Source organism: Anomaloglossus baeobatrachus, chromosome 1 (genome assembly GCF_048569485.1).
Source record: "Anomaloglossus baeobatrachus isolate aAnoBae1 chromosome 1, aAnoBae1.hap1, whole genome shotgun sequence".
NCBI classification, from domain to species: domain Eukaryota; kingdom Metazoa; phylum Chordata; class Amphibia; order Anura; family Aromobatidae; genus Anomaloglossus; species Anomaloglossus baeobatrachus.
The window spans coordinates 335,507,938-335,534,738 of NC_134353.1; the positions used below are offsets into that span (position 1 = coordinate 335,507,938).

Here is a 26,801-nt window from a genome sequence, read left to right on the forward strand (position 1 = left end):
TATTTACATATGTAGTAATAAAACGACTTTTATTACTTTCATGTGACACAATTTTATAACACAGGGATGGGTAGGGAGGTGTAATTAGGGCAAACATGCGTCTGCTGATAGATCAGAACGCATATTCTGCATGACAGGTTCCTTTTAACTGTTCAAAATAAAAGTAATTTTAACCTAGGGTGCCCAAACTTTTCCATGCGACTGTATTAACATTTCCACAAAATTCTGGACATTAGCCTCCTGCCACTGGAACCTCAAAAGGCCCACCTTCGGGCATGATTTTGGTAAGCCCCTCCCCATTTTGGGATCCAGTTTGCAAGTCTATCCCAGCAAATTGAAGACAGTTGGCAATTATGTAGTATACTTCCCAGTGTTCAATTCTAATAGTATATTTTAACAGTTCTTTTACTTTAAAGGCCTTTTATATTCTAGTTCTTTTATGTGCAGGATAAAACTTAACTAAAATTTACAGACTTTTCTCATGTGGGTATGCTTCTCACAATACATTCTGGATATGAGGTCCATGTGTTGAGGAGACTGTTTACTCACTAAATTTCATGTGTCATCACATTCCAATAGTGATTTTCCCCTTGTACAGCTTAACAAGGGTAAAGTGCTTTCCTCCCTATCAACAGCCGCACCTACCCTCTTTGGATACTTCCTCCCCTCTTGACATTCTGCTTTGTACTCCCCATCTTTGCTGTTATTATTTTCTCCAACATGGATAAAAGGAAAAAGAAGAGCAGAGTGAGCTGTTAGAGCCTGGAAAAGTGCTCTAACCAATTTTTGTCAAATTTTTGCACACAAGCTAGCTAGGTGATAAACTGTGCCTAGTGTAGAAATCATATGTACATTAGCTTTTATTGTACTTAAAAGTAGAAATGACGTGAGTTTGAATTGATACAGTGTGGGAAAATAAGTATTTGATACACTGCCAATTTTGCACGTTTTCCCATGTTCAAAGAATGGAGAGGTCTGCAATCTTTGTCGTAGGTACACTTCAAATGTGACAGAGTTAAAAATATCCAGAAAATCACATTGAATTATTTTTTAATAATTAATTTGCATTTTATTGTAGGAAATAAGTATTTGTTCAGGTACCAACCAGGAAGAATTCTGTTTCTCACAGACCTGGTATTTTTTTTCTTTAAAAAGCCCTCCTACTCTGCATTTGTTACCTGTATAGAAGACACTTGTCCACACACTTATTCAATCGCACTCCAACCTCTCCACCGTGACCAAGACCAAAGAGCTGTCTAAGAACACCAAGGACTAAATTGTAGACCTGCACAAGGTTGGGATGGGCTACAGGACAATAGGCAAGCAGCTTGGTGACAATGCAACAACTGTTGATGTAATTATTAAAAAATGGAAGAAACACAAGATCATCGTCGGTTTATACTCTGTTCATACTCGGTCTAGGGCTCCATGCAACATCTTGCCTCGTAAGATAAGGATGATTTTGAGAACGGTCAGGAATCAGCCCAGAAGTAAATGGGAAGACCTGGTCAATGACCTGAGAAGAGTTGGGACCACAGTCACAAAGATTACCATTAGAAACACACTATGCCATCATGGAATAAAATCCTGCAGGGCACGCAAGCAAATGTCCAGGCCCGTTTGAAGTTCGCCAATGACTATCTGGATGATCCAGAGGAGGCATGGGAGAAGGTGGTATGGTCACATGAGACCAAAATAGAACTTTTTGGCATCAACTCCACTTGCCGTATTTGGAGGAAGAAGATGGATGAGTACAACCCCAAGAACACCGTCTCAACTGTGAAGCATGGGGGTGAAAACATCATATTTTGGGGGTGCTTTTCTACAAAGGGGACAGTACGACTGCACCGTATGGAAGCGAGGATGGATGGGGTCATGTATTACCAGATTTTGGCCAACAACCTCTTTCTTTCAGTAAGAGCACTGAAGAGCTGTCATGCTGGGTCTTCCAGCATGACAATGACCCAAAACACATTGCCAGGGCAACTAAGGAGTGGCTTTAATTACTCTGTCTGTCACAGTTGAAGTGTACCTACGATAAATATTACAGACCTCTCCATTCTTTGTAGGTGGGAAAACTTGTATCAAATTATTTTCCCCATTGTAGGTGGGCTGCAGCAAATACATGCTTTTTTTTAAGTAATATATTGAGCTTAATATTCCCCTGACAGTTTAGACATACATTGCGTATAAATATACTAGAGACGAGGATTATAATAATTTGTGTTGCTTTAATGAGTGTTAACATCACATTCATTTTCAGTTCCAGCAGTTTGCCTCCTTATCATGTCATGCCCCTCTCCCTCATCACTCGCTGTATATTTGACAACTAGAGAAACCTCTTCTATACAGCCAACGCACTTGAAATTGAATTTGCATACATTTATTTACTGCACAGAGGAGTTATGGTGCTCCCTTTTTAGAAATAAACATGAAATACTAGATTCATAGACATTTTTACCTCCTGCGGAAATAATCCAGGCTGACTGGCAATCTATTATTTATTAACTCCTTACTGATGACCTTTTACAATGTACTTCTTCCTTCCTCGCTTCCTGCTTGGCCATGAGATAATCAGGTCATCACCATCCCTATATAAATATTAATGCTTCCTACTGTCATCTAAATTCTCATTTCTTCTCTTCTCTATTATTTTCATTCATCTTAACAACCTCTGCATATGGCTATGGCCTCCTTGTATATTAATCATTTTTGACTATGCTTTACTTTTGCAATATTCTTGTCTCCCCCCTCAAGTTGTTTTTCTTGGTTAAGAATATATCCCTCGTGTGCTCTAATAATAATCATATGCTGTCGTCTTGTTATGTGCGATCCATGTTATAAATTGAGGTTGTTCCAGCAGTGTACAAGTGATAGATTCTGCAAGTGTCTAAAATCGCAAGAAATGTCCCAGAACATGCTCCATTTTGCTAACCATGTTTAACTAAATACTTTAAAACATCCATCAAAGCCAGTTCTGATAAATATTGCAGTGTATTGCACCCTAGTCCTTGTGCAGATTTCATATTTTGTCTGTTTTGTGTAACTGTTAAATGTATCCATAAGGCTCCATACATCAGACTGGTCCCTATGTGGGACATATGACTTGGAGCCTTCCATCAGGTATTACTTTAGACATACCTCTAATGGCAGGTTAAAGATGTTGGCCAAGCTTATCACAAAAGTCTGCAGTCACTCTCACATTGTGCACCGCTGTGAGGATTCTCTGGTGACTGCGAGCAGTCACGTGATCGCAAGTATGCCACATTCCGACTAGACTTGTGCAGCCTCTCTCGATTCACTTGCGCTCTTTGCTTGTGATGTAAGAATTTACAAGTCTGCAATCACATAGATTGACTGTAGACTTTTATGAAAAGTGTGGACAATCCCTTTAAGACACTACGTTTTTCCCTGTCTATATTTATTTAACCAGATGCTAGCTAGACATACTGGAGATGTAAGGATTCACAAGTTTGCAGTTACATAGAGTGACTGCAGACTTTTGTGAAAAGCATGGACAACTTCTTTAGCATGCTATAATGAAGTGTATGTCCAAACTAATACCTGACAGAAGGCTTCGGGCCATATTTCTCCTCTACCACTGGAGACTCTTCACAGCGCACTCTGCATGTGATGTAAGAATTTATAAGTTTGCAGTTACATACATTGACCGGACACTTTTGGTAAAAGCGTGGACAACCCCTTTAAGACTAGGTTTTTCACGGTCTATGTTAATTTTTCCAGATGCTAGGTCGACATGCTGCACAAATGTGGGTAAAATCTTAGAGAATCTGTCAGCAGGTTTTTGCTGTGTAATCTGACAGCAGCATGAGATACAGGCAGAGACCCTGATTCCAGCAATGTATGACAGAAAAAAACAGCCCAGAAAGTCACAGATCGCTGAAATCTGGCTCTCTTCCGCTACATCATGGTGCTCTCAGATCACATGGCAAAAACCTAGTGACAGATTCCCTTTAATGTGATTCTCAAAATAGTCATATCAAATATGTGTTGTTTCCTTTCTTGTACAGTGGACTTTATACAGTAATGTCTTTCTGTATTGCAGAGTGTGGAATACACTGTCAATTCTGTGTTGATCAAAATCACTGTAGCCAGTGCAAAGCCCCATTTTATCTATTAGATGGACAGTGCGTCAAGGAATGTGATCAGAAGCACATGCTGTCCCACTCTGCCCGGATTTGCCATTGTAAGTAGACCTAAGTCAATCGACATAATAATTCCTTACTAATTTTGATCACTTATTTTGTATTTATTTTCAATTATCTTAATTTTGCTCAATTCTATTCATAGCCTGTCATTCTGGATGTCTGGAATGTGACCATTCCCAGCATTGCAAAATGTGTGACAGTAGAACGTTTTTAAAGAATCATCATTGTGTGCATCATTGTGGACATGGGTTCTCAGGAAACACTAAGACAAGGAGATGTGAAGGTGAGCAACGAGAAATGTGTTTGATTCTTTTGTAATTGAGAATTAGAAGAGGTTCTGTCATTATCTATTACTGGTCACCTGCATCCACATTTATGTGGTGCTGATTTATGTTGTGCCGCACAGCGGATAGATTATTCTCTATATTATTTATAATACCAAAATGAAATGTTCTTCACTACATTTGCACTCAGCCAGTGGTTTTATGTACCAAGCTCCATAACTATAAATAGTAATCATAAAAAGGTGCTATAGTCACTCACCTTAAAATCTTACAGGCAAATTTTAATGTCGTTCACAATAACAAGGTCACCAACAATAAGAAGAACAAGAATTTTGTATAGTGGTGACCAACTCTTTGTTCAAGGGTATCACACACGTAATATTTTTCTGTGGTCATGCAAGACCTTTGGTTGTTAATGTGGAGTTTGCAACAAGTCAAGCCAAATAGTTGTTTTGCGATGGAACAATAAGCTATTGTTAAATGGTTTAAACGGAATGTGTAATCAGACAATTGCCTATTGTTTAAATTGGCTTTTTATGTTAAGTGTATCTTTTACAAATTTTTCAACTTTCCTGATCATGGTTTTATTAAAAAAAATTGTAATTCTCACACATTCTCCTAAGTTTAAATTAGATTCTTCGTCCTATTCCATACTGAACACTTTTCAGCAGTTTCCTAATCACAATAGACAGGATTACAATGGATGGTATAATTTCTACCCCGTTTACCTGAAAATAAGTCCTAGCGTGATTTTACAGGATTTTATGAGTATTTCTGAAATATAAGCCCTACTCCAAAAATATGCCCTAGTTACAGTCAGGGCCAGCAATAGGGTTTTCAAACTGTACTACTTCTCAGGGCCCTCACTCTCTTAGGGACCCCAGCAGTTGTATTCCGAGACTAATTTTGTTTACGGATCTTTGATGACTTCACAGACATGTGACCAAAGGTCTCTTAATTGCAAGAGTCTAAAACACCTCAACAGGAGACAGGCTGGTATGCAAGACTGGCATTAGGGAGATGGCACAGCAAACTGGGCAATTTGACAGGGTCCCAGTTCTCCTGGGGGCCTTAGCGTTTATATCATAATGATAAGACTGCTTCAGGACCTTTGTGACATGCTTCATGTGACTAGGTTGTCACCATAAGGTTTCTTTAATTGCAGGAGTTTAAGGCTGAAGAGAAGACAGGAAGGTGTGTATGTGTTTGTGTTTTGATAGATACTGTAGGTAGACAGATCAATAGATATATAAATACATAGATGCACTCGTGTTAAGGCCACGTCTCACTAAGCAACATCGCTAGCAACATTGCTGCTGAGGCACAACTTGCTAGCGATGTTGCTGTGTGTGACATCCAGCAACAACCTGGCCCCTGCTGTGAGATCGCTGGTTGTTGCTGAATGTCCTGGACCATTTTTTAGTTGTTGAACTCCCGCTGTGAAGCTCACATCGCTGTGTGTGACAGCGACAGAGCAACAACTGAATGTGCAGTGAGCCGGCTTCTGCGGACGCTGGTAACCAATGTAAATATCGGGTAACCAAGAAGCCCTTTCCTTGGTTACCCGATATTTCCCTTCGTTACCGGCGTCCGCCGCTCTCACGCTGTCAGTGCCGGCTCCCTGTTCCCTGCACACATAGCCAGAGTAATTAACCCGATGTGTACTCTGGCTAGGAGTGCTGGGAGCCAGCACTAAGCGGTGTGCGCTGGTAACCAAGGTAAATATCAGGTTGGTTACCCGATATTTACCTTAGTTACCAAGCGCAGCATCACTTCCACGCGTCGCTGCTGGCTGGGGGCTGGTCACTGGTTGCTGGTGAGATCTGCCTGTTTGACAGCTCACCAGCAACCCGTGTAGCGATGCTCCAGCGATCCCTGCCAGGTCAGGTTGCTGGTGGGATCGCTGGAGCGTCACTTAGTGTGACGGTACCTTTACACACAGGGTTGGGAGAGTTGGGGGGGAAATGCCCTTGTGACAAGTCCCTAGCCTCATTAGCATATCATAAAGGATCTTTAGTAATACTTTTTGTAAAGATCTCTTTGTGTGCTACTAGATGCTGGGACAGTTAGGCAGGGATTATAAATATGCACCCAGACCTGTCCATGGTTCTGGATTCATATTGGACCTGACAGGTTACCTTTAATGAAGTGAATAAAACCTTAGCTCCAAAAGTCCATTATCCAGACTTTGGAGTTGTGCTGTTCTGGCTCTGTTCTCGGTTTAGCCACCACTAGAGCTGATCACAGCTGATCAGTAGAGGTACCTGGGATTAGATTCAATCTAATCTTCATATCTAGAATCTATCCTGTGGCTAGGGCATCTATATCAGAAACATGGAAAACCCCTTTAATGGTCTCAGGATTAGTGGATGTTTGTCTTTATTTCTAAACTGATATGTTTGCAGCAAAAGATAGGTCGATATAAACATTGAAGAGGTAAAATCCGCTCACACTAGCAACACAGCTTCTTCCAATAACTGGTTGGAAGGCAAGCAATGGTCGGACTCCCAACAATCTAAGATTTATGTCTTCTCCTAAGGAAAAGCGATCAGTTCTCAAACGCTAGATAACCTCGAGTTGCTTATGGTACTAAAGCCCTCATCTGTCAGATAGGCATTTCGGTACCCGTCAGGCTCAAAAGGCAAAGTTTGAACACCACCTCCTTAAATAGGGAGTGCTTATGCCATCACATTAGTTTTTTGGTTTTTTTTCTATCTGTGGGACTTGTTTATAATTGATAGCACATTACTTAGAAACCATAAGATGAACATTTTGATTTTAGACCTGTCACTAGGTCAAAAGTAGCCAGTTTTGAATAATATTTTATTCCCACTTGTATATATAAACTTGCCATGCTACTATAGATAGGGAACACCAATAGTAAAGCGGGCTTTACACGCTACGACATCGCTAATGCGGAGTCGTTGGGGTCACGGAATTCGTGACGCACATCCGGCCGCATTAGCGATGCCGTTGCGTGTGACATCGATAAGCGATTTTGCATCGTTGCAAAAACGTGCAAAATCGCTAATCGGCGACACGGGGGTCCATTCTCAAATCTCGTTACTGCAGAAGTAACGAGGTTGTTCCTCGTTCCTGCGGCAGCACACATCGCTGCGTGTGACGCCGCAGGAACGAGGAAGCTCCCCTTACCTGCCTCCCGGCCGCTATGCGGAAGGAAGGAGGTGGGCGGGATGTTACGTCCCGCTCATCTCCGCCCCTCCGCTGCTATTGGGCGGCGGTTCAGTGACGTTTCAGTGACGTCGCTGTGACGCCGCACGGACCGCCCCCTTAGAAAGGAGGCGGTTCGCCGGTCACAGCGACGTCGCCGGACAGGTAAGTATGTGTGACGGCTGTGGGCGATGTTGTGCGGCACGGGCAGCGATATGCCCGTGTCGCGCAATAGATGGGGGCGGGTACCCACACTAGCGATATCGGGACCGATATCGCAGTGTGTAAAGTAGCCTTAAGAAAATAACCCGTACCAATAGTTACTGTCAAAAGGTTATAGTAGGTGTGGGGGTACCTTGGACCATAAGGACCATTCGGATTTAACATATATATCACCAAAAAAGAGAGAGCCGAACAAGAGGTCATGAAAAATTAATAATCTTTATTCATATACATAAAAAGAGCATAATATCTCATGCAAATATTAAAAAACACAACTGTTGACTAGAGAAAAGGGGAGTCACAAATTAATCTGCATATAAATATCAATATAAATTAATAAAAGGATGAGGGTGAAGTATAAGGGTGAATCACAAAGTACACATCAGTAATTCTTAAAATAAACTCATATATTATGAAAAGCGTGGTCAGAGATCATACCACGGAGTATGTTTAACTGCTGTCAGCAGAGAAAAACTAGAGTGACTCACCCAAAGCAAATCACCCAAACATCCTAATATAGGTGTAGGCAGAGGAAAGACTGCTCAGAGTAATAACAACCAGTGGGCAAATCGTCCAGAGAGATATATGAAGCGTCAGAATCGGCACCAAAAAAATATACATAACAATAGGGTATTTACCTAACAGGTTGTGGAGCACTATTTCCAGAGAGGTAGAGTGACACCCACCCACCCTTGATGTGTACTTTGTGATTCACCCTTATACTTCACCCTCATCCTTTTATTAATTTATATTGATATTTATATGCAGATTTATATGCAGATTAATTTGTGACTCCCCTTTTCTCTAGTCAACAGTTGTGTTTTTTAATATTTGCATGAGATATTTATTATGCTCTTTTTATGTATATGAATAAAGATTATTAATTTTTCATGACCTCTTGTTCGGCTCTCTCTTTTTTGATGATATATACTATACATAGGGGCCTGTTTATTTTGTGCTGTGTTTTGTAGTCTTTACAAGGAGGCTGGCTTACAGGATTCTCTGGGGGCGTGTCTTTAGGCTGTTCCACATAATTACCCTGTGATGAACGCCCCATTGGTAAATGCCATAAAAAAATTAGAAATAAATGAAAAGGCCCATGTCTGTGAAACTGTATGGGGGATTGTAAAAAAAAAAAAAAAAATGAAAAATACAAAAAAATGCAATACTTGAGAGTAGCAGGAATTTAATAAAGAAAAAAGAAAAATCTGTCCACTTTTTGACCTGGGTGTGTGTACTCTTTAATCCTGAATTCTGCGATTATTTGCTGTACATGCAGAACTCTTAGGTGATTCCAGCTGGAAACAGAGGTTGTGAAAGAGGATAGCAAGTGGGTATCATTATATTGTAGAACATGGTGATTTTAGTAATAAGCCATGCACACCATGAGCCATGTCTAAAGCAATTTATAAAACCGCAGTGGCACTATTACTAAGGTAACTGGAGGATAACCAGTAGAGTTTGACCTGTCCACATAATTAATATACGGCCGTGCAATTAGAGCATGCACATACTTTCCAGTCTTAATGCTTCCTGCTCATGTGGAGTTATAAGACCTCTCATTCTCAATGAGCTTTTTTCATTCTCCTGTGTAATCCAACTACATAAAGAATCGAGCGGTAAGATAGGTGGTGGAAATTACACATGTCTAGTGCATGAATAATGTGAGAAAGATAAAGCGGCCATATAGCATGTGCAGGGAAGGTTGCTCCTTTCCATCATGAATTAACGAGTATTGCAATAACAGGGAATTCTTTATTTCGCGCTAATAATTATAGGTGGACACATTTTGTAAACGTTAATGCAGAGTTATGTTAAAATGAATGGTAATCAATAAAGGTTAAATACATTCATAATGGTTCGGTGTATATTTCTATTGTACAGTAGCACAGAAAATATTGTACAGAGAAAAAGTACATAAAAGAATACCTTTAGATTTTCCATTATAAGCCCAGTTAATTTACGACATTGATGGACACTGTTAAAAATGTAAGCTCACGTGTTTTCATACAAAAACATGAGGCTGAATAGCTAGTAAAGCAAATGTTATGCCAAGTCCTAGGGGGATGCCTCATGCATCAATTCATCATTCCTACTGTAGCTTACAGAAGAATAGGCATTATTTTATTAATGTGCTGCAGGGTACAATATGACAAATTGAGTTGCATTTAACAGGGATCTTACCTGCAGGTGGACAGTCTCTGAGGTTGACTGGGGATGAAGTAGAACATTTTTTCTTCCCTCATTATTATCCATTGTACTATGTTATTATAAGCCTTATTAATTTCAATTTCTTGTTCTGTTATTGTAGATTCATCAATCACATGAGGGACCCAAATAGTGCCATTGGACCCCATTAACCATACCAACGTGTTTCCTTCTCAATCTTCTATAAAAATGTCATTTTGTCAGCCTCACTTGCCATAAAAAAAAAAGTGACAGCTCAGTAAGATTTCCCTTGTTCAGACTAGAGATAAGCGGACCTGTAGATATTTGGTTTTGCAGTGTTCGGACAGACCTGAAAAAATTGTTTGGTTTGGGAACCAGACTTAATCCAAACTTGACCCCGGGCAACGAACCCTATACAAGTCAATGAGGATCCTTAGTTTTGTGCTGTAAAATGTTGTAGTAAGGGCTAGGGGGCCGCACAAGGAAGGAAAATGTGGGTAGGAGCAGGACAGTTATATATACCATTTTTCCAAGGAGATAGCACAGCAGTCAGACTCTTTTCTGGGCCCTTTTCTGGCCTGCTCATTACACTTCATGAATATTCACTGCTTCCCCCATCGACCTTCAGTGCTAGCCTCTTTAATTGGTTGCAGTCAGACTTTTATACACGCCCCCCACACTCTGTGTCGGCTTCTGTGATTGGTTGCAGACTGTATTATAATGTAAAAAGAAAAATATAATAAGTAAAAAAATGGTCTATTTTTGATCAGCGTGGGAAAAACAGACCACTATATGCTGCAACCTCCAGCAAGTAATCAAAAATAGAGGGGATCCTATGTTGTTTTTTTTTAAAACTGAAATAATTTTTAAAATTGATGTGGGTGCCCCCCCTCATTTTTGCTAAGTTGCCAAAGTAAAATGGACTGCTGGTGGGTGGTTTTATCAGGGTGGGAAGGGCCTGGATATTTGCCCTTCCCAGCCTAAAAATAGCAGCCTGCAGCCACCCCATAAGTGGCACATCCATTAGATGTGACAATTATGGTGCTTTACCCGGCTCATTCCGATTGCTCTGGTGTGGTGGCCATTGGAGTAATATATGGGGTTGATTATAGCTGTGATTTGTCAAAAATCATAGCTGCCATCAAGCCCTAGGTTAGTAATGGGGAGGTGTCTATGAGACACTTCCATTACTAACCTTGTAAGTCAAAAGAAATCATCACAAATACAGAAAAATCCTATATTTGAAATAAAACAGCACAGACACCCTCTTCCATCCATTTATTAACCTCAAAACACCCTCACAGGTTCAAAGTAATCCACAGCAAGGTTCCATAATGATCCTTGGCTCTGCTACATCAGGAGGCTGCAATGATAGAAAACATGACCGATCACTGCAGCCTCTGGATCAGCCTTCGGACAGCGGGGGAACCCTAGGCTGTGAGAAGATGTGATGTCACTCAGTTTACCGGAATTGAAAGCTGTGGTCTCCCATGGTACAAACTGTCACCGCCGGTTAACACTAGAACTACTGGACTCGTAACACCTATATAGAAATACATGGTGCAAAGTAGTCAAAATGACTACCTCAGTAGTTCTAGTGTTAACTCACTGCCGGATCGCCTGACTCTCGGATTGTGTGACATAACCGCCGAGCAATCCAGCAGCCAATTCACCGGAGGTCAGAGCTGATGGCTTCCACGGTAGCAACTATGACCGCTGGTGAACCAGTTGATGGATTGCCGGAATGCTCTGCCGCTGTGTCATGCAATCTAGCAGTCCGACAGCAAGTTTAATTGTAGTCACAGTTGGCAGCTTGCACCATGGGAACCTCCAGTTGTGACATCAGGTGAAATCGCTGCCAGATTGCCGGATTTTCTGGTTGCGTGAAACAGCGACAGAGCAATCCGGCACCAAGTTCAACTGCAGACACATTTGGTACCTTCAGAACCACAGCTGTGACCGCCAGTGAACTCGCTGCTGGACTGCTCTGCCGCCGTGTCCACCAATCTGACAGTCGGGCAGTGAATTCACCGGTGGTCACAGTTAATACTGTGGGAGTGAGAAATACTGACATCAGTTCACCAGAATTCACAGCCCTGGGCTCCCCCTGCCAACGTGTTCTGGAGGCTGTAGTGACCAGTCATGTTTTCTGTCACTGCAGACTCCGGATGTAACAGAGCTGAGGTTCGACGTGTGATGTCGTTATGTATTACATGGGACGTAAACTTTTGGCATTTTCATACCAACTCCGCCAACTTTACAAAAAAGTAGGTGAAGCTTAGTGGATGCGGACTTGGTCTAACACAACTGACACATTATTATAATCAACAACACAAAAAGGGCATAAATTAGAAGTTATATTGACAGCTAAAAGATGCTCCAAATTCACTAACAGGCATGTGCCTAATGAATGTGGTGCATCTAATTCCAGCTAACCCCGAATAAAGCCTATAATATAAAACACTAGTCTTGACGAATGCTCTCATATTGTTTTTTGGAAAAATTATACTGCAATTTTTTAATCCATTTTTTTTTTGTCCACAAGTGGATTTGGACAATACAGGAAAAACAAATTGATGATCTACTTAAAGGTTTTTTTTGGGACCTTATCAATGTCTGATGGGTGGGGGTGCAATACCCAGCACCACCACAATCACCTGTTGCGGTTGCCGTCACTGCCATCTGGAAGTACTAGTGTTTTTGAGCTGCACAATACAACTCTACCAACTGTATAGTGGCCACAGCTGGGAACTGCATATCCACCACCTATTCGAATAAATAGGGGGCAGATGTGCAGTACCTGGCCACAAACACTATCCTGTTGACAGAATTTTGCTGTGCAGCCAAGCAACAGAGTAGTTTTGGACAGCTGACTGGCAGTGGTGCCGGTTGTCACACCCCCACCGATCAGACATTGATGACCTACACGAAGGATAGGTCTTCAATGTTAAAATCCCGGACAAACCTTGAAGGAGTTGTCTGACATAAAGGCCAAAAAAATGTTTAAGCTAATCTGTGCTGTATTGTTATATAAAACACCCCTACATTTTTTTTTTGTTTTCTAACTTTTGTTCCTCTTGAATTATCCCTTTATTCTCTGCAGCTCTTTGTTTACATTCAGCTCAACCTAACATGACATGCCTGACTGCCGAACCTCACAGTCAGAGCTGGCAACGCCCCGACCTCAGTGTCCAGCCCCGTCCCCTGCACACTCATTCCCCGTCAGTATTCTGCCCCAGCACTGACCATTACTACATTAAAAGGGCTGTGGATGTGAGGTGATTGTTCTGTCACAGATGAGATATCACTGCTCTGTATATCCAGTCATTGGTAGTACAGAGCAGTAATCCTTACATCCACCGCACATATAATGTAGTATTGTGCCCATCCCTGTCCCCATACTATACTAATGTCCCCTTTCCTTGGGCTCCTCTTCTTATAGTAATGTCCTCTTGGGCTCCTCTTTTTGTAGTAATGCTCTCTCCTGTAGAATTGCCCCCTAGTCTGCCATTCTTCACACACACAAAAAAAACAAACACATTTTTCTCACCTGTCCTGGTTCCCTCAATGCCCTGTGTCCTGCCTCTTGTGGCTGCAGCCTCCTCCTTGCTGATCGCTGCAGGGGGCTGTGCAGCCAGCGCTTTCCAGGCGCTGTGCAGGGACGCGCTCCTATGCAGCTTCACCAGTGATCAGCTGCTGACCTCTGATTGGCCAGCGGCTGATCATAGCTGGATACAGAGCACGGCTCTGCAGAGTGCCTGTGAATCTGTCATCTGTTATAAAGCGATGACTGCACAGCCCGCTGCAGAGGCCACAGATAGCGCTTTATATCAGATGCAGATTCCAGGGCACTCTGCAGAGCCGAACTCTGTATACAACTACTGCAATAATCCGCTGCTGGCCTCTGATTAGCCGGCGGCTGATCATTGCAGTAGCTGTTTACAGCGCTCCCTTCTGCAGAGCGCCCAGGAATCCATCATCTGATATAAAGCGCTGACTGCACGGGCAGCTGCACAGGCAGCGTTCAGCAAGGGGACACTGCCTGCACACCGCCAGCAGCATCAGGGGCTGCATGCAGCGTACAGGCAGCGAGACCCCTGCACTATGGAATGTGGGAAGGTGCGGGGTAGGGGCGGCGGGGACTCCATGCCATGTACTCGCCCAGCAGGGCGGCTACATTATGTCGGCTGTTATGCCCGTCGACAAGACAGCATAAGCGCGTGCCCAGTCGTCGTGACATCACAGGAAACTGCAAAATCACGGCAGGAGTGGTCACATGAGAGTTCTGAGCCGGAGGAGAGGGGCTGACAGCAGGGCAGGTAGGTAGTTACTACCTACTTACCTGCCCCAATGTAGCCCAATAGTGTAATAAATGAAAATAAGCAAAATAAGCCTGATAACCCCTTTAAGCTTTTACTAAATAAAAAGCTAACTTACTAATATTCAACTTTTTTGTATGTTACTTTTTTAAGTGAAGAATCATGCCATTACTTCTACTTTGCATGCTAATGCTGTAATTGAACCTTGTGCACATACTAGTATTGTTGTTTTTTTTTTCAATTTCAGCTAACACGCATCCTCCAGTTCTCCTGGTGAATGGCTCTTTCACTGTGGGTATTGGCACTGTAAGACCATTGGACCTTTCTTTTATGAGTGTTCAAGATTTGGATTCCGAAGAAATTGATCTTACTTTTCATGTTGTGAGCGCTCCAGCTAACGGTCGGCTGGTGAAAATAGCAAATGGCAAGGAAATTCATCTGAACAAGGACACATACTTCAGCTGGAAGGATCTAGTTGAGCAAAGAGTGAGATTCAAACACAGCAAGGAGAAATCAAGGTAATGAACTTTTAATCAAGTATTAAACCTTAATGATGCTGAAAGCTACTGATTATCCGTGTTTGGTAGAAAATTGTGAGCAAGCATATAACATATGAATCACTGGAGGAAAGTGGCAAAGACGATTAAAGCATACATGTCCTTTTAAAGCACCACTGCAGCATTTTTTATTTCATCACTGGAGAGGTATTACTAGTGCATGTTCCCTGCCCCTAGTATATTTATGAGCCGCTGTCCTAAGTTTATGTCAGCCTTGTTCTGGCTCTCATAGACTTACTTTGAGAAATGACCCCCGGCTCGTCCAGCAAACAGTGGAGCTATCCGTCAGGTTAGGCTGCTTTCACATTGGCAAAAAATCGCAAAAAGCATGTGACTGGATCCTGTAGATTGAATGTTGAACACATGCAAGCGCAATTGTTATTTTAGCAGATCCTTCTACATGCGATTTGATGCAGTGGGGGAAGGGAGGAAGGGATAACGCATTTGTAAAGGATCCAGTCATATGCGGTTTGCGTTTTTTTCCGAACGGCAAAAAACGCTGATCTGAAAGCAGCCTTACAAACAGCAAAAAACGATCGGAGCGGCGCCGAGAACAAAAGAACATAGCAGCTGGTAAGTATATTACTAGGGGAAGGGAACTTACATTAGTAATACCACATGTTATTACTGTTTTTATCCTGTAATTTTAATAGCAGCCATATATTCCACAGCACAATGCATAGTTAGTATTCCGATGGCTCCTTTACAGACTGTAGCTTACAATCGCCTCACACACTCAACTTGAAGATTGTGTGAAGTAGCAGTAGAGTAGCAAAAAAGCTTATCCTCATTGTTTAATATTATATATTTACATTTAATATATTATATTGTTTAAATTAGGCTTTAGTGTTACATTTTTATTTATTTTTGGCAATCTTTTTTATTTTACATAACACAATCTAAACTTAAAATGTAAAGTAGAACTCTAACAATTTACATATTGGCCACTGGAGATTTTTTAGTTTGTGACTTCCTGCTGTTTCAGGAAATAGCTGCTGTACCTAGCCTCAATGCTCAGACCCCAGCCCTGTCTTTTGTATTGAAGTGTCTAATGTGCCTGTTATAAAGGCCATTGTGAAGAGGAGGGGAGCAGTGTCAGCCTTGATATCACTTTTTGTGATCAGTGGATCCTTTGTTATCTGCAGTGTATAGAAGTGTTATCTGTCATTGTAATCCTGCCTCTGATGATAAGGAACCTGCTGAAAACTCTTTCTGATTGAACAGGAAGTCTAAAGACCCCCAGTGGGCAGTATGAAAATTGCAAGATTGCTAATTTTGTTTAGTTGTTTTTTTTTTATTAAGATCGTAATATAAAAATATGACAGTTTTTTAAGACTAAATGTAACACAATTACCTGATGTAAACAGTAGTTCTTTTTCTGAGGATAGCTTCCCTTTGAATCAGGCTGAGATGCTTATTAGACGTTGCAGATTCCTTGATTGCTGCCTAAGTGGGTGCATTTTGCTAAGTTGTAGAAAACTTCATTTATTAGCCTTTTTGTTTCACATAGGTAACTTCAATGAGACTCTAGTGAAATGTTGATTTTGTTTGGCAGGATATGCGAATTGCACATGACTAATTATGTTATTGCATTTGCTGTCAAATTTACATTAACACGGAAGCTTTTTACTTTTACCATAATGTTACTTGAAAATCAGCAAAAGAATTAAGTAAGCATTTACAGTGCCCCGGTTTTATGAAGCGTATAAAATGTGTCTGCTGGAATTCAAATAAAATGTTATATTCCTAAATCTGTTCATATACATTGCGTTATTTGTAGACTCGCCTGATCGTTTTATATGGTTTCTAGTGAAATGTCCCCCTGCTGACCGTAGCATAATGTCTAAATAGGAAACAATGGCCTGTTAGTATAAAAAAGAAGCATTATGCTGAAATGATTGCAGATCGTTTCCTAAAAATGTGCTTTGAAGAAGGAACATTTACATTTAACAATGTTACAAATGATGGCAATGATTTTTATGTAGGAACACCCAATTTTCACCAAGAATAGATGATCGTTTACTCTTCGCAATCATATTTCCGCTTGATTATAATAATCCAGATCACTATGATAACTCTCTCACATATGTGGCAGCATTAATTTAAGAGGTCTCTGTCACATAATTGCAGTTTAATATTGTTTTAAATCTTTGAATCACTTATATTTCTTTTTGTCATGTAGGAAAGGCTTCTTTTCACTAAGAGTCAGTGATGGGCATCTCTACTCTCAACCAAAGACAATCAACATACAAGCAGTGTCGACAAAGGTAATGTTTTATTTGTATTATCATATTGTCAAAAGGAAGAGGGGCTGCACCAATATACAACAAAGGCACATCCAAACATGCAAAAAAAGAAAGGATATATTAATGGGAACGTGTCACTAGGTTTTCCTTGTATAAGGTATGACCAGCATCTTTCAACCCTTTGTTACTTTCGTAAGGCACTATGTATATATATATATATATATATATATATATATATATATATATATATATATATATATATATATATATATATACACATACCGTATTTTTCACTTTATACGACGCACCTGATTATAAGACGCACCCCCAGATTTGGTGAAGGAAAAAAGAATTATTTTTTTTTAATGTTAAATGGGGTCCATCTTATAATGCCAGTGTCCGTCTAATAAATCATGTAGGGTATATGTCCCTCATAGCCCCCCATCCTAAAATTAGCCCCCCCTTAATCTGGATATGGCCCCCTTATATTGAATATAGCCCCCTTGTGCTGGGACACGTCCCCCTGTGCTACCCATGGCCCCTACAGATGGCACACCTCCCCTGTGTTTGATATGGCCCCCATACTGCTGCCCATGGCCACTATAGATGGCACATCTCCCCTGTGTTAGATATGCCCCCCATACTGCTGCCCATGGCCCCTATAGATGGCACATCTCCCCTGTGTTAGATATGGCCCCCATACTGCTGCCCATGGCCACAATAGATGGCACACTTCCCCTGTGTTAGATATGCCCCCCATACTGCTGCCCATAATAAAATAAAACACTCTTTCCTTACCTTCTCAGCGCTGTAATCCCTGTGTCTCCCTCCGTGGGGTTGAGCTCCGGCCTCATCCACTTCCTGGTTCTTGCTGCCGGTCATGTGATCGGTACGGCAGAGCGATATCATCTCTGCATGCCTTATCACAGACAGCAGCAGCAGGAGACCGGGAGATCAGCACTGGAGGTAAGTAAAGCTTTTTTTATTTTACTATGGGCAGCAGCATGGGGGCCATATCTAACACAGGGGGGATCATGTGTGATCAAAGGGAGCACAGGCACATATAATATGCCCCGCTGCCCCAGCCCATCAGCGCGATGCGGTTTCAGCACCACGCTGATGGACAGCGGCTGTGTATATTATATAAGCGGGAGCAGGAGATCTAACGCTGCCGCCCGCAGCTTTCACCTGCCCCCAGCACCGCTCCAGAGCGGACCCTGCAGTGTATGTATGTATGTATATATATATATATATATATATATATATGTACACCCCCCGTATATTCGGTTTATAAGACGCACCCCTTACTTTACCCCAAAATTTAGGGGAACAAAAGTGCGTCTTATAAAGCGAAAAATATGGTATATATACAGTGCCTTGCGAAAGTATTCGGCTCCCTTGAGTTTTTCAACCTTTGCCAATCAACTCTGCAAGGCAAAAAAAATCTTTTATTATACCCACCTACTGGGCAGTCCAGTCTGATGGCCATCTCTGGTCTTGAACTGACGCCTCCTCTCTTTTTGCGATCCCCGCCCTTCTTCTTGCTGTGTGTGGATGACACGTCCTATATCATCCACACACACAGTGTCCCCCATTGCGCTCCTATGCAGGCATACTTTTCTATGCTCTGCCGAGGACAGAGCAAAGTACTGGAATTTTCCTGGGCGGTGAAAGTACAGAGAACACCGATGCATACGCACTACAATACTTTCCTCTGCCCTCGGCAAGTGGAGGAGCATGATGAGGGACACTGTGCGGATGACATAGCACTCGTCATCCAGATGAAGCAGGGAGGGAGGACGGCATTCGCAAGAAGAGAGAAGGACCAGAGTCAAGTCCTGAGATGCCCATTGGACCGGACAACACCAACTTTAAGTATAATAAAATATTTTTTGCCTTGCAGAGCGAATTGGGGACATATATATATAGCATTCTAGTATGCTTTAACAGGAGGTTGAAAGATGCTGGCCTTACTTTATATGGGGAAAACCTGATGACAGGTTCTCTTTAATGGCACAATTAACTTACAGACAAAAACCAGACATGATAAAAAAAAAATCCCCCCCCCCAAAAAAAATCACATATATAAAACTATAAAACTACCGTATTTTTCGCTTTATAAGACGCACTTTTGTTCCCCCAAATTTTGGGGGAAAGTAGGGGGTGCGTCTTATAAGCCGAATATACGGGGGGGTATATATATATGTACACTGCAGGGTCCAGGGGAGGTGGGGACGCTGTGCTGTGGGCAGGTGAACGCTGCGGCGGCAGCGTTTGATCTCCTGCTCCCGCTCATATAATATGCACAGCCGCTGTCCATCTCCGGTGGTGCTGAAATCGCACCGCAGTGAGGGGCTGGGGCAGCGGTGCATATATGTCTCTGCGCGCCCCTGTGATGGTACATGCTCCCCCCGTGTTAGATTTGGCCCCCATGCTGCTGCTCATTCTAAAATAAAAAAGCTTTACTTACCCCCTCCAGCGTTTCTCCCCGTGTCCCTGCTTCCACTGTAATCAGGCACGCAGAGATCTCAGTGTGCCGTGCCGATCACATGACCGCACTGAGAACCAGGAAGTAGAGGAAAAGAAGCACGGAGGGAGACACGAGGGAGATAAACGCTGGAGGAGGTAAGGAAAGAGTGTTTTATTTTACTATGGGCAGCAGCCTGGGGGCGATATCTAACACAGGGGGACTTGTGCGATCTATAGGGGCCATGATCATTGCTAAACATCTCTACTACTTTCAAATAATATTTATAGCAGTTTTGCAATACCATTTTTCATGTATTTCATTTTTTCCAGATAGCTAAATGTATTTTTCATTGTTCATAGGATCCCTACAGCAGTAATGCTTTACCATTTTTCATGTTTATATTTTTACAGTGGTTAGTGTGCAGCTTATTATCTTTATTCTACTCATGTATTTTTAAGCTAGCACCTAATTCACACACATAGGTGTTCCAGTCAATCTTTTTCTGATTAGCGTGTATTATAATATGTGATATTCATTAGGTTTGTAGATGTATACCAGCACATCAGTGCCCAGGGAAACAGAATTATTTTAGAAAACGTAAGCAAATAACTTTCCATTCAGTAATAATAAGTGTTATTATTGAAAATGGTGCTCATTTAAAACGAGTAAACCTCATAAAAACGTCAGTATAAAATGAGAATACCCAAAGCAGTAGTCACCAAGCTCAATTGGACCCTGGTTTGGGTACAGCGCACAAAACACTATCTAGACTGGGTCACTATTATGTCACCTCAGTACTATATTAGAGGTCACATGTACAGGGAACCGCCCTCTACTCTGTACCTCTAATATTATCTAATGTGTAGATAACTGGTGTAAACGACCGCCATTAAACATATTCCATTTCTTTAAATAATACGGTTATAATACGGGCTCCCCTGATGATTTCTATTTGGGGATGAAACGCGTAGGGTGTGTCCATTCCTTGGGTTCTTTAGCCCAAACAAGTCTCTTCTGCTTGTTGCCTGTCCCTAGCAGTGGTTTCCTAGCAGCTATTTTACCATGAAGGCCTGCTGCACAAAGTCTATTCTTAATAGTTGTTCTAGAGATGAGAAGGTGTGTCCAAACTTTTAGTCTGTACTGTATATATATATATATATATATATATATATATATATATATATATATATATTATAGATTAATAAATTAGGCATTTTTTTGCATAATAAAGATCAGGTAGTCGAAGAAATCCTTTGTCTGGAAGAATCCTTCTGTTTACTGTTTGGTTTTTTTAAGATGGTCATGCAATAATTTGGATTATTATTAAATTAGAATGTGCATTAGCATCTTTTTTATTTATTTTTATATTTTAGTGATATTGTATAAAGAATATGTGAATTCTTCCCTGTTTCCTCAGGCACCATACATCCTAAGGAATGAAGAATTAGTTGTTGGCAAAGGTGAAGTTGGATCTATAACTGGCTCTGTCCTTGATCTAAGAGATGATGATAATCCGCAGGATGTTACAGTTGTTGTTCTAACTGCTCCAAAATATGGACAGCTGGTGATACCCCCAGGGAACACACCCATCCACAAATTCCGACTTGATGACATTACAAATGGAGCTCTTCATTATATCCATGATGGCTCTGAAAGTCATGCGGATGTAATTGTTTTCCTGGCAAATGATGGATATTACTTCCAAAATATTCTCTTTCGTGTCAAAGTTGCTGAAAAGGTATTTATTCAAGATTTGTGTGCTTTTATTTAAAACAAATATTACTCAGTAAAGTCTTGAATAGAGATGGGCAAACCCACAGATGTTGGGGTCCGGCCGGGCTTTAAAAAAAAAGTCCAGTTCGAGACCGAATATGACCTGAAGTTGATCATAGACGCCAAACCCCATATAAGTCTAAGGGACTTTAACTTAAGTGCTTTAAAATTGTGTTAATAAGGGCTACAGGGCTGCAAAAGAAAGCAAAATGGAAATTAAAGTAGGACAGTTATACTTACCGGATTTCCGAGCAGCTGTCACACTGCTCTGGGTCTGGACATTAAATCTCATGAATATTCACTGCTTACCCCACCCATCCTCTATGACAGCGTCTGTGATTGTTTGCAGCCAGACTGCTGGCTTGCCCGCGTCTGTGATTGGTTGCCCTCACACTAGCTGGGTTCCCGAAGTGAAGTGTAAAAATAAAAAAAAATGTTAAATAATGCTGTAGGGTCCCCTGTATTTTGCTACCCAGCACAGATAAAGCAGATAGCTGGAAGCCATGTATCAAAATAGAAAGGACCTCATTAGGCTTTCTTTGAAATGATTTAAATAAATAATTTCAACAAATGGCGTGCAGTCCCTCCCAGTTTTGATACCCAGCCAAGATAAAATAGACAGCTGGGGGCTGGTATTTTCAGGCAGGAAACTTCCATAGTTATTGGGCCCTACCCAACCTAAAAATAGCAGCCTGCAGCCGCCCCAGAATTGGCGCATCCATTAGCTGCTGTCGCTTAACGGCTCTTCTGTATTGCGCATCTAGAGTATTTATTTGCAGAAAATTTGCATCTCTTGGCAAAAAAACTCTCCAAAACCGTGATGTGGTTTGATGCGTTTTTCTACACAGGGTAGATGCCAACTATATTATGTAGCTGACACCTGCCTTTAATGAGAATCTGTCACCATGTATAGGCGACCTCAACTGAGAGCAGCATAATAAAGGAAAAGAAACCCTGATTCCAACGATGTATCACTTTGTTTACTAAGTGCAGCAGTAGTAACACATTAATAGTTCTTCGCTATAGCATGCAGCAGAGCTCAGACAGTTAACCCCGCGCAAACTAGGCTTTCTATGTACATTTTCTATTGACCGTAGGCTGCTTATCACAGGAGGGGGCATGTTAGGCTAACTTGGCAAAAAGCAGCTAGTCACAGCAATGATGATGTAATAGTGATAAAACCTTCAGTGTAAACATATATATAAAGTAATAAAAAACTGAAAAATTCCCAAATTAAAATTTCTAACATTCAGCAAAACAAAGGTGTGGTATCATAGGGTCTATAAAAGTCTGCTTTATCAATATATAAAATTAATTATCTTAATCGGTAGAGAAAAATTTGGAAACACCAGAGTTACATTTTTCAGCTGTTGTACCACCTCATGAAAATGCAGTAAGAAAAAAACAAAACATAGATTTACTGTGTTTTCAAAAATAAGACACTATCTTATATGTTTTTTTTCTCTCAAAAATGTGCTAGGGCTTATTTTCGGGGTAGAGTTTTTGTGGAAACACTGATTGGGGGTAAGGTTTACCCCCAAAAGAGGCAGACCCCTCCAGGAGAATCATACTTACCAGACCCCGGACATATGTGTCACTTCCAGGTCCTCAGTGCGCACTCTCTGCAGGTTCTTGTCTTCTACACTTCGGTCCTCCCCTGCTTCCGGCCATCCGCCATTCACACACACACACATCACACATACATAGACACATACACATCCGGTGATACCACACCACTTCCCTCGGACAGCGGGACCTGGGACACCGTGATGTGTTCCACCGCTGGTCCTCTTGTTCCACAGCGTCCAAGGAGCAGTATGGTATCACCAGATTTGTGTGTGTGTTTTCCACCCCAAGTCCTCAATACGTTCCACTGCAGCTCTTCATGTTTCACAGCGTCCCGATCTGGTGAGTATGATTTCAAAGACTGTCTTCTTTCTTTTAGGGGTGTCTGCTTTTTTTAATGAAGTGTCCTGTAGTATTCCTTAGCTGTATGGATACTTCATTATTGAAGCTCAACTAGGGCTTATTTTTGGGGTAGGGATTATATTTAAGCCTTACTCCTAAAAGGCCGAAAATTCCTGCTAGGGCCTATTTTCGGGGAAATATGGTATATAGTGCAAAATTATGTAATTAAATAAAAACACCATCTTGGCATGCAGATCTCACAGAATTGTACTTTTTCTTCTTTTTTTTTATAATCATTTCACAAACCAGAGGAGGGAACATCTGGAGGAGCACCACCATAAACGAGTACCAATATGTTAATACAAACAGTACAATAAATGGTTTTATATAGAGGAAATACAAGTATATAAGTAATAAAAGAAAAACTGTTGCACATTGTCTGGCCTCTGTATCTTAAAATGTATTTAAAAGGAAAAGGTTAGCAGGCTGAACTATCTTTTTATTTCTATTTACTGCCCTTCCTTTTTCATAACCAATACCAGTAAAGAAAGATTGAGCTCTTACTCTCATGCATAGGCTATGAGAGAGTAAAGCGACAAGAAAGAGTTAGAGATATGGTAATAGCAGAGAGAAGAAACGACACGAGGGAAAAAAAAAGGTGGGGGATATAGGGTTAGGTGGAAGTAGGTGACTGGGATGCCCGGAAAGTTAGGGGGAAGGAACCTTTAGTGAAGGAGTTCCATCCAAGAATATGCTTGGAACAACATACTCAACCAAAACCCCATGCCCAAGAGAGACCTGATGGAATAGCAGAATGTTCAACAAATTGTTGAAACTCAATCCAGTGGAATTGCATTTTTTTTTCCACTAGTTTACTACACTAGGAATTTCTTTTGACATTTTTCCTTACTCTTTATGGTAAAGTGAACGGTGTCACTCAAAACTACAATTTGTCTTGTAGAAAATAAGCTCTCATATGGCTATGTTGGTTTAAAAAAACAAAAAAAGTTGTGTCTAGCTACAAAAGGAGAGGAAAAAAATGAAAATACAAAACTGAAAATTGGTGCATAGTTTAGTGATTAATGCAAAGTCCTGATTTTGATTAATCTTACACATTTGACCCCTTTCTTCCCTTGACTATAGATAAATGGCGGGATACAGCTTGTGCTAAACTCAGCCGTTTGGGTTCCAGAAGGAGGAATGCTTCAGATATCAAATAGACTCCTGCACGCTAGAGCCTTCGGTGTGGCTGACTCTGATATCATGTACACCATTACCAGTGAACATCCACAATTTGGTAACTACTGGAAATCATACTTTCTTTTTTCTCTCATGTGTGCGTAGCTGTATAACCCCTTGTTCAGGAACAAAATCAATAATGTGGGGGAGCTGTATAACCCATTCTTCAGGAACAAAATCAATAATGTACATACATACAGCTCCGAAACGCGTAGAACAATAACATCCGATGTTTTAATCCCCATCGATCTTCAGTAATCTTCTTCTGGCAGCGCTGATTAACCTTTTTCTTCCATCTTCTTCAACGCGATCACCTAATCATGGTATTGCTTACTCATAACTAATAAAAATCTATTTGGCTCAGAAATAGACCTACAAAAACTTACTTGGTTTAATTATTTTAGGTGATATTGTTCTTCTGGTTCCTATGTCAGCCGATGGTCCAGCCAATAGCTGGCAGCGACTGCCTGATGGGCGCTTTGCCACGCCAGCCACCTCTTTTACACAACAGGACATCAATGAGGGCCTTCTTTGGTACAGACATTCGGGTGCCCATTCACAAGGGAGAGACTCATTCAGTTTCCAGGTACAGTTTATTTTTGGTTCTTCTGTTGGAGCTGATAACCTTTATTCTTTCAAATGTTTTTCTCTTCAATTTTTTTTATTTTTTTTATAACATTATACCAGAGTATCTGTATATTATTTCTGTAATCTTTTGAATATACCGTAGATTCCAAATAGGCACAAAGCAAAGATTTACAAAGCAATATTCTTACAAAAATGATGCTAAAAAAAGTTAACTATCTGATGTATACCATAGTATAACAGCCCAAATTGAGCAACCCATTAATGCCCTGTGATTAGTTGCTCACTTGAGGACGTGCAATGTAACAATGAATTATTTGATTATTTTTGTGTAGTCTACTTAGTTGACAAACCATATTCTCTGTATATACATGGATTAATAATGTGTTAGACATTATTTATGTGTTGTTCCTTTTGCCTTTTTACTTGACATTGACTTCAAGGTGGTTTTAGTTTCATAATGGCTTTTTACACTTGTAGCATGGTTGTAGATTCCTCTATATGGTGGTCTCATAACTAATTCTCTTGGTATAGCTCTCATTGCAGAAAAGGCTAGTCTTATCAATAGGCTTAGCTTTGTGCTGAAAACTGCAAATAGGTGCCAGAGAAGTCACGGGATCACTTGGCAGGTACAAGAAACCAAACCAGAACAGTCATGGGTATTATTTGCAAAGATGCCTGGCCTGCTGATTACAACGTGCAGTGCGAGATAAAAAGTCTAAAGGGTATATAACCCCTTTAAGTAGCACTTCTCTGTTGGAAACAGAGCTAGACTTGTGGGAAATACAAAAAAATCCAAGAAAAATCCAGCAATCCCAAACGATAAAAAATTCCAAAACTTTATTTTACATTTTAAAATTCCATGGTTAGGACTCCATTAAAAGGGATACAGATGACGTGTTTTGGATCCAACAAATCTTTACTCATATCATGAGATATGAGTAAGGATCTGTTGGATCCAAAACGCGTCATCTGTTTCCCTTTTAATGGAGTCCTAACAATGGAATTTTAAAATATGAAATAAAGTTTTGGAATTTTTTATCGTTTGGGATTGCTGGATTTTTCTGGACATTTTTGGATTGTTTTTTCTGGTGACCAGCTGGAGTCTGATCTGTGCATGCCTTTCTCTATACCAGGAATTGCAGATGGTCGTGTAGTGGCTGATAAGTATTTTTTGTTATAAATGAGAGAAATACAGTTGTCATTAACTGCCATTGTTGACTTCTGGTACATGGGCTATGTGACGTATGTGGCTTTATTTCCAGATTGCTTCTATGGTCATGAAGAGTTCATTATCAAGTCAGGGAATTGTTATCCCCTGATATTTCATACATTTACATTAGAGGATTTCCACCTAAAGTGTGAAATGACTCCTGTAGTGGTACATGAGAAATGATCCACCGCAGTTTAGTTATTATGTACGAATGTTATACTTAGAGATTTGGAATTCATATGCGGAGTAGAAAACACATGGTTGACACTTTTTGTTTAGCTGATGATTGAAGCTGTCTCTTTATTAATGGTTAAGATTCTGGTGACAGCTTGACTATCAGTTTTTGGGAGATGCTGAATATTTGTGATGAGGCAGTAGTAAAATATTCGGGTTATTCGTACCAAATACCTAGTACTATTCCAGTATTCGTCATAAATAACAAACCTAATGCAAATCAATGAGGCACCAATGCATTT

At 40.9% G+C, this 26,801-nt stretch overlaps 1 protein-coding gene across 1 annotated transcript in view; it reads left to right on the plus strand.

The window, feature by feature from the left end:
• Window positions 1-26,801, plus strand: part of FRAS1 (Fraser extracellular matrix complex subunit 1) — a 724,001-nt gene that overhangs the window by 521,760 nt on the left and 175,440 nt on the right. Inside the window, exons 25-31 of the mRNA XM_075352182.1 lie at window positions 4,067-4,207; window positions 4,312-4,452; window positions 14,582-14,852; window positions 17,074-17,158; window positions 21,025-21,345; window positions 24,432-24,585; window positions 24,932-25,113. Of these exons, the coding sequence (XP_075208297.1) occupies window positions 4,067-4,207; window positions 4,312-4,452; window positions 14,582-14,852; window positions 17,074-17,158; window positions 21,025-21,345; window positions 24,432-24,585; window positions 24,932-25,113 (1,295 nt within the window). The remainder of the gene's footprint in view (window positions 1-4,066; window positions 4,208-4,311; window positions 4,453-14,581; window positions 14,853-17,073; window positions 17,159-21,024; window positions 21,346-24,431; window positions 24,586-24,931; window positions 25,114-26,801) is intronic.